Below are 8,895 nucleotides of genomic sequence, written 5' to 3' on the forward strand. Positions count from 1 at the left end.
TGGGAAAACAGGGTAGACTAAATAACACAGTCTAGACAAAGAAACAGGAATAAAATAATTTTTCCACTTAACAAACTCATTCACCCAACTAAACAGTTTGAAAAGTCAATCTCTTCACCTAATCTGACTCATGAGGTTATTTTAAATGAAATAAACAATTTTACACAAAATAAGCACCCCTTCATTTGGTTACACCCAATTGACATGATCAGTGACATCATATCCTATAAAATCAGGAAGTACTGGGGCGGCCCTTCACACATACCTGTTTTACAAATAGGACCTGCTCAAAGGAACACACAATGGTAAGTATAACCAAACTACATAAACAAATGAAAGATGCAAATCAATTAATGATGAAGTAACATTTAGCTTTAAGTAGTGATGGGCAGATGAAGCCTCGTGAAGCACTGAAGCTTTTCATCCAGTTGGTTCACCCCAACGCGAAGCTTCTTGAAGCTTCATTTGCTCTAGCAGGACACCTACTGGACGTAAAAATATTCGTTGGCATGAATTTGAAGAGTGTGGCATTTTGCACACAGCCTGTAAATGTCAACAACAAAAGGAGTGTGTAAAAAATCTATATTGTAGTGACGGCAGTATACTGTGTATATTTATCCTGGCAGTATGGAAAATGATTATTTGGAAATGCCTAAAATGGAAATGATCATATACTGTGAGGTGAGGTGTGGACAGTGGTTGTGCTTTTGTAACATTGAGGCAAGGACAGTGATTAGTGTTTAGGGGACACATCATTGGTTTTTATTTAAAAACAACAGTTTCTCCACTGTGGCAGGTCGTAGGCGATTTCTTTTTTTCCCAAACTGTCTCTAACTCTCACTAACCGCAACTCTCCATCAAACGCCCACATTTTGAATGGGGTCTGAGGGGTTTATATCGCTGTCATAGCTCGCGGCAAAGTTCGAACCGCTTCCTGAACCAGTCACGTGGTACAGCCGGGCAGCGAGGCTTCGGACGTCATCATTTTCAGCTCCTCCCATAAATGAAGCAAGCCTCGATACGCGCTTCGCGGAAACGCCCCCTCCATTACTCGACACACGCTTCGAAGCCTCGATACAGAACGTCACATCACTAGCTTTAAGTACATTTGCACAGATGAAATAAATATAACCAATGCTACCACAAACAGACCCGGGATAGTATGTAGAGCCAAGGTTACATGTGCTGTGTTTACATTAAAGCATTATGGATAGATTATAGGATAACAGAACACAAAATAACAATATATGCAAGTGACAAATGGCAAATGAATTCTGTCTTAGCCACTTTGTCACACCGTGATCAACAGTTAGAGCTTGGCTCACAATGGTGGGTGTTGGACTCCACCCCCTTTGTCATTAATTCTGGAAGTAATTTTTAGGCACAGCCGAGGGATGGAGCAGATCATGTTTGGTGGTCTCAGAATCTCATCTCTGCTGTTTGCAAATGATGTCATTCTATTCTCTTCATTATCTCCTGCTTTCACTGGGGCGAAGAGTTGTTGCTGATGGCTGGTCGAGCCATGCTTTCACCTATGACCATGAGCTGTGGGTAGTTACCAAAAGAATATAACCACAGATACAAACAGGAGAAGATCTCAGAGTAGACATCCTTCCAAGCCCTCTGTTTGCTTGGAAATGCCTCGGTGTATTTTCAAAAGACTTGGAGGAGGTGGATGAGAAGAGGGAGGTCTGAGCATCTACACTTATACTGCTGCCCCCACAGCCTGAATGTCTACATTGCATAAGACCAAACTGTAAATTAAAGCAATTGTGCATTTAAAGAATTGAATGTGAAACTCTTAATATGTTGATTTTGCAGAGAAAGAAGGCGTCTACAAGAAAGTGGGTGACAAAGTCGTCCTCACACCAGGCTCTGTGTCTGCTTCCATCACCAGGATCAAGTGGACACATGATCAGGATGTTGCTCTGGAGTGGACCAGACAACAACGTTTCACCTCCTGGCACTTCCGAGGTACATTCACTCAAGACTGAAATCCATATACATGCACAGATTACATATTTTTAATGTTTGTATGTAGCGTATTTAGAAAAAAGTCATGACTCTCATTGTAAAACTACAAAGCCTAAAAGTATCCTTAAATCTTTCCTTTAATTTAACCCCTGAACATACACCAAACATGAAGGTTTTGGTACTGACGACCTTTAAATAAACGTAAACCTTTGCTCAAATAATATTTTAAGGGACATATTTACGCCGACCAAGAGACTAGTTGTTGACTGCCTGACAACCATCGGTTGCCACATAAAAATGTGTTTTCTCTGACTGATTGGGTGGCAAGTAGTTGTGGGAATTTGCTGACTGTAGAAAGGTGAAATTGGTCGCAAAAGAGGTGTTTGGTGCTCCACTGAAAACCTCCTTGGAACTGGTTTGGTCATTAGCAGCCCCAAGCGGATGTAAAACTCAAAAGTGTGACACAAACTGGAAACAGAGCACGTTTGCCTTCAAAGTAAATGTTGCAGCTTTTGAAACATGTTGATTTTGCAGGTAAGGCAGAAAAGTATCTGCATTTTTTCAACTTTAACTTCCCCTGCCTGGTTAGTTGGCAAGTTATTTACAACTTAAGTCACACAAACAATTCACCACCTTTATGCAAACTATTGGTTTCCATCTCAATCTGATGTTGACTAAAGCAATCACAAGCAGTCTTGATGCCTGCTTAATCATCCAGGTAAGAAAATCCCAGCAAGTTGATTCTTTTCATCTGAACATAACATATTCAGTGAGTAGAAGTCTCTCGTCCTAAGTGACTTCTTCGCTCTTTTTCAGTGACTTCACTGAAAAAGACCTGAAGAAGTTACTTGGATGACTGAGTGAATGCTTCAGCCACTGTACTTGCTACACCAAGATGGACAGAATTAATTTTCTGGCACCAGGAGGTTTGTGGTGAAGCACCCTCTTTGTGAGTATTCAACCAGGGACATCCAGGGACCTTCAGCAAACACTCAACTGGCCAAAGACCAAAATATCTTTCAATAGCAACCAGAGGTTGTAAGCAGTGTGTAACTTAAGCCTTCACTAACAGGCTAAGTAGATTCTTTGGGGTAGGTTTTTTGTTTAAACTGTTATGAGGTATTCAAAGAAGCTTGCAAAGAAAAGCGTCTGGACTTCTTTAAGTTGCTTGAAGACGTTTCACGTCTCATCCAAGAAGCTTCTTCAATTCTAAGGTCAAATGGTGGGGAGTCCCAGATATAAACCTAGTGGGAGTAACCCCCCACAGAGGGACAAAAGGACCCCCTGATGATCCTCTAATCGCCTGAGCCAAGGTGTGAAACTGGGTGTAGGTCCAAATCAGCCAGAGTTTCGAGTGAGCTCATTGTGAAACCTGGCCCCACCTTATCATGTGAATTCCTGAGATCAGATGGCCCAGGATGTGAGTGGGCTTTAAGGCGTCTGGGGAGGGAACTCAAAACTGGATTATAGATGGCAGAGAGTTGGTGTTGTAAATCACCGCCTCTGTTCAAAGATGGTCGCTCACAGTGGACATAGATGGCTTCTTTCACTCCTTTCAAACCAGTTTACCGGAAGCCCACACACACGGACCAGTACCTCCTTTTTGACTCCCACCACCCTCTGGAACACAAACTTGGAGTAATCAGGACCCTACACCACCGGACAGAACATGTTCCCTCTAAGCCTGAAGGGAAAAAGAAGGAACACACACATGTAAAGGAAGCACTCAAAACGTGCGGCTATCCTAAATGGGCGTTCTTAAAGTCAGCAAAGAGGCACAGAAAAGAAGATCAGACACCAGCGAGGAAGGATAAGAAGGACAGACGCAACAACATTGTCATCCCCTATGTAGCCGGTGTATCAGAAAAACTCAGTTTTCTCCAAGCATGACATCCCGGTGTATTTCAGACCCAGCAACACGCTCAGACAGAAACTGGTTCACCCGAAAGACAAAACGCCAAAACACAGACTTAACAATGTGGTGTATGCTGTACAGTGCAGCGAGGAATGCTCAGACCTCTACATTAGAGAGACAAACAGCCACTTCACAAGTGCACAACACAGAAGAGCCACCTCCACAGGACGAGACTCAGCAGTCCATCTGCATCTTAAGGATAAAGGACACTCTTTCGAGGATGCCAATGTTCACATTTTGGACATAGAGGACAGATGGTTTGAAAGAGGAGTGAAAGAAGCATCTATGTCCACTGTGAGCGACCGTCTTTGAACAGAGGCGGTGGTTTACGACACCAACTCTCTGCCATCTATAATCCAGTTTTGAGTTCCCTCCCCAGACGCCTTAACGCCCACTCACATCCTGGGCCATCTGACCTCAGGAATTCGCATGATAAGGTGGGGCCAGGTTTCACAATGATGATTAGAGGATCATCAGGGGGTCCTTTTGTCCCTCTGTGGGGGGATACTCCCACTAGGTTTAAATCTGGGACTCCCCACCATTTGACCTTAGAATTGAAGAAGCTTCTCGGATGAGACGTGAAACGTCTTCAAGCAACTTAAAGAAGTCCAGACATTTTTCTTTGCAAGCTCCTTAAACTACGATGACCTGGATGACTGAGAACCTTCACAGACAACATTATGAGGTATAAATAAATCTCGGATTCCAGTGATGTAAATTTCTACTGGTTAGCACCTTAAACTATCAAGTTTAAGGTAATTTCTGTGCTAATATATTGAAATGATCCACGATGATACCTTCACTTCATACTTTTAGATGGCTGTGAGGTGGATACCTCCACTGGGGTCCTGACGATCTCAAACCTGGCTCTAAACGACAGCGGCAGCTACACGGCGGAGATTAATGATGAAGTCATGAGCACAACGGAAATCATTGTTATCAGTAAGTGGGAGGAGGAATTCATACTCTAGCTAGCACGAACTAGTTCACCTGATTTTAAGTCAAATTCTTGCTGGTTTTCTCCCTTTTCTACCAGCCACTGTCCCAAATCCTACTGTGTCCACATGGTGCCACCCTGAGATGACCTACTGTACTCTCACTTGTGAACCCACCGTGACAGATGATGCCAAACCGATCACCTATTACTGGATGATAGGTGACATGGTGAAACAGTCTCCAACCAGTCAGTTCAACATCACACAGGTATAAACAGGATCTGATTATTGAATCACATGACAGCTCTGTTGGTTATTTTTGTCATTTTATCCAAACCTAATGAATCCAAAACTTTTTTTAATTGAAATACTTTCAAGACATTTTATCGCAGCTTTATGTGCATTTGGCCTTTACACAATGTATAAAGAACCCGTTTGCGTTTCCTTCATTATTTAAAGACCAATAGTCAGTGTTGGGAAGGTTACTTTTAAAATGTATTCCGTTACAGAATACATGCCCCAAAATGTATTCTGTAACGTATTCCGTTACGTTACTCAATGAGAGTAACGTATTCTGAGTACTTTGGATTACTTAATATATTATCGTGCTTTTTACAACAACGTGAATGTACTATTGCTGTGTGATTTATTACTATTACTGAAGGTCCGCGACTCCGAACTGTAGTAAAGGGACCTCTGACTAATACGGCGGGGTCCCTGTCGGCTCATAGCCGAAAAATAGCTTTACTTTGTTGTGTGGGTCAATTTTTCTTGCGAGAGACAGAGAGAGGCGTTGAAAGGCTGCTCCAACGGAACTTATTGTTTTCCGAGGAAAACACGAACAGTCGAGTCTTAATAGCTTACTTACAACTGGGCTCGTCAGGCACTCTTCTTGGCTGCAGTGGTTATTATTATATTTACATGCTTCCAGCTCCCATTTTTCCTCGACGACAACTCGTACCTTTCCACTCTCCTTTTTCTCCCTCCTCGCGCTCACAGACACATAACGTGTATGGCAGTGCATTCTCCCTGCAACACGGACTATACTGCCCATGATGCTACATTCTTTAGAGCTATGCTTGTAGCATTCTGCCTGTTAGCTTAGCACAACAACAACAACAACGAAAAGGCGCTCTCTCTCACCCAGGAGAAACACACAGTCGCAGAAAGAGAGAGAGAGCGTCGCCCTGTAACCATGGCAACCGTAACGCTGCCGCCTGGAACGAAAGAACGTAGCTGTCAAACAAAACCCAAACAGTCCTGACCCGCGACAAAATGAAACAGGAAAGTACCGCAGTGTAATCCATTTATTTCAACAAAGTAACTGTATTCTGAATACCACCTTTTTAAACGGTAACTGTAACGGAATACAGTTACTCATATTTTGTATTCTAAATACGTAACGGCGGTACATGTATTCCGTTACTCCCCAACACTGCCAATAGTGACCATCAAGTAAAATCTTCAGTTTATTACATATATAATATATTGTATATGGAAACACTTATAGACCAAAGAAGATAACAGCTTAAATGCTGAATTATGTATACTGACAGAAGAGTTATCCAGATTTTCAGACCACCAGTGTGCAGCCTTCATTTGAGAAACAAACAGCAGCGATTTAAAAGAGAGAAAGTTGATGACCTGTTATCTCTGGTTGGGGTTTTACATTTTGTAACTAGCTAAAGCAAAAGAAAGCCTGTCTGTGTTGAACTTTCTTTGCAGTACAGCGGTCCATCGTTTATCTCGGGAGTTACGTTCTAAAAAATAACCTGCCATATAGGTGTAATCCGCGAAGTAGCCAACTTTGTTTTCTCACTACACACTTTAGACACTTTTCTCAGACAGTCATGAACATTTTCACACTTTTCTCTATTGTTTAAACACTCTCAAAATTCAAACCTTCGTAGAAAAATAGGTCCAGTATTATAGAATGAAACCAAACCGTCAACATTGTTATGTTTGTTGGGGAGAAAACTTACAAACATACAGTACAGCACTTCAGAGTCACACTGCTAGAGATCGAAGATTTATGTTAATTTGACAAGCTGAACGCATTCTGCACTGGACGGGAGACACAGCATGAGATTGATTGACAATGGTCTACAGCCAATCAGGACGCAGAACTCAATGCGCTGTAAGGGAAAAATGCATGCAAAATTGCACCAAAAACACCAAATAAAAACAAACGCAAAACAGCGAGGCCACGAAAGGTGAACCACGTTATAGCAAGGGACCACTGTACACCTAACTGATCAGCTGTTTTTATCCCCTATGTGTATACAACCTGATGAACTCCTCATGAATTTTGTATTTCCTGAAGAATAAACCACATTAAATGTGCGTTTTCAGGTAATATTTGCCTCTTTTTTTTTTTTTTTTTTTTTTTGAGTCTGCATTTGGGTCTTACACCGATCTTGGCACGTCCAAATCCACAGACACACAGACACACATACCAACCAACCAACCAACCAAGGTGCATGTTTCAAACAAAGAATCAGAAAACGAATACATTCAGACCATCAAATGATTATCTTTAGCTCCATGGAAATTAAGTCAGTAAGTTGGAGGGAAAGTTCTGACAGATTTGAGCGCCACAAACAAATTCAGTGACTGGCAAATGGTAAAATTCAGTATGTGGTAAACAAAACAAGGACATTTGTTTTCTAATTAAAATGCAGTGTGTGTTTATGAGCTCCTTTTTTCTCTTCATTTGCAGGCAAACAGAGAGCGTTTGATAAGCTGTCAGCTGGAAAACCCAGTCAGCTATGGATACAGTGAAAAAATCCTGAATCCACTCTTAATCAGTGAGTTATCAGCTCAACAAATTATATATGATTAAATATTACATTGTATATATGAAAAACAACAGCGACTGTGGCAGTGCATCTTTTTATTTTTTATTTTTTTATTTTACACGTATTTAAAGACTGGAAAACATAATTCTTGTAAAATTAATTTATTCCTTTTCTAAAACTTTTCTTAGGGAATCGGGCTTTACTGAGCTTACCATTTGTATGGATTCTGGTGTTCCCGTTTGGCCTTATTTGTTGTAAATGCTGGTAAGAATCCACAAAAGATTACTCTGTACAAGTTTATCAGCATTATTTTATTGTACTGTATTGTTCTCACTTAATAATTTTTATTTAGATCTAATTTGATGGACTTTTTCCATTTTATTTTATTTTAGTTCTTCTTTCAGCTTTGCGTTGTGACGTACCCCTGCTCTAACTGGTTGTCTTTTTCTTCTTGTCCACCTAAAAAGTTGTTGTACCCGCAGGACCCGAAGACAGCGCTCCTCCACTGCTACCAACACTGTGAGATAGAGCAGTGCTGGATCAAACTGTGATGATGAGGATGAAGAAGAGTTGGTGTTGCATAAACCACTGGAGAAAAGTCTGCTTTAACTAGTCCTGGAAATACAGGAAGAGAATAATACGGAGGCTTCGGCGGACAAACAAACCCAAAACAAATATGTGTATATATTATGTGTAAGAAATAGTAGTAATAAATAAAAGAATATATAGCCAGAGATATTTCTATTAGGAAAAAAAGAAAATCCCTTTGGGCAAAATTACAATGTTTTTTTATGTCAGATTATGAATGTCCATAATGTGTTGTACAGATAAAGTTCCAGAAGCATCTTACTTGTAAAATCTTACTGGGGTGAATGCCAAACTTGAGAGGTTCATTCTTCATGTGTGAGGACAAACAGACAGGATTTAAATACTTTGTCAACTTTATAATCAGCTTAAATAGCCCTCTAAGTCTATGTGATATACTGTGTGGTATACCATTGATGTATTAAAGTAGAGTTGGTATAAACTGTGGCTATTTGCAAACATATTTCATGTTAACACATCACATTTTGCAAAGTATTTGCCCTCAAATATAGTTTGGTAGATATAGGCCTATAAACATTTGCATTATTGGAAATGTGCTTCAGAAAATGACCTTGGTCAGTGGACCAGTTTGATTTCCTGTTTTGTTTTGTTTGTTTTTTTTGTTTTTTGTTTGTTTGTTTTTTTTTGGGGGGGGGGCGACACATCTGGACACACCCTTCAGGTTTTG

At 40.8% G+C, this 8,895-nt stretch overlaps 1 protein-coding gene across 2 annotated transcripts; it reads left to right on the forward strand.

Moving 5' to 3' along the window:
• The first annotated feature begins 242 nt into the window (after nucleotides 1–242).
• Nucleotides 243–8,708, forward strand: LOC308393502 (uncharacterized protein). Of its 2 annotated transcripts, XM_080877308.1 has the most exons (7): nucleotides 243–305; nucleotides 1,822–1,974; nucleotides 4,706–4,831; nucleotides 4,926–5,092; nucleotides 7,544–7,631; nucleotides 7,811–7,886; nucleotides 8,090–8,708. In XM_080877308.1, the coding sequence occupies exons 3-7, from the start codon at nucleotides 4,804–4,806 to the stop codon at nucleotides 8,148–8,150; spliced, it is 420 nt and encodes a 139-aa protein (XP_080733434.1). In that variant the 5' UTR covers nucleotides 243–305; nucleotides 1,822–1,974; nucleotides 4,706–4,803; the 3' UTR covers nucleotides 8,151–8,708. The 2 variants fall into 2 exon arrangements, with proteins under 2 accessions (XP_080733434.1, XP_080733435.1); XM_080877309.1 differs by lacking the exons at nucleotides 243–305; nucleotides 1,822–1,974 and adding an exon at nucleotides 4,456–4,574.
• Nucleotides 8,709–8,895: the final 187 nt, after the last annotated feature.

This window comes from Rhamphochromis sp. 'chilingali' (assembly GCF_963969265.1).
Source record: "Rhamphochromis sp. 'chilingali' genome assembly, chromosome: 3".
NCBI classification, from domain to species: Eukaryota; Metazoa; Chordata; class Actinopteri; order Cichliformes; family Cichlidae; genus Rhamphochromis; species Rhamphochromis sp. 'chilingali'.

Coding starts and splice junctions, on each gene's coding strand:
- LOC308393502 (XM_080877308.1), top strand. CDS start 4,804: ATGAGCACAACGGAAATCATTGTTATCA. Junction 4,832..4,925: donor AACGGAAATCATTGTTATCA/GTAAGTGGGAGG, acceptor CTTTTCTACCAG/CCACTGTCCCAAATCCTACT. Junction 5,093..7,543: donor GTCAGTTCAACATCACACAG/GTATAAACAGGA, acceptor CTTCATTTGCAG/GCAAACAGAGAGCGTTTGAT.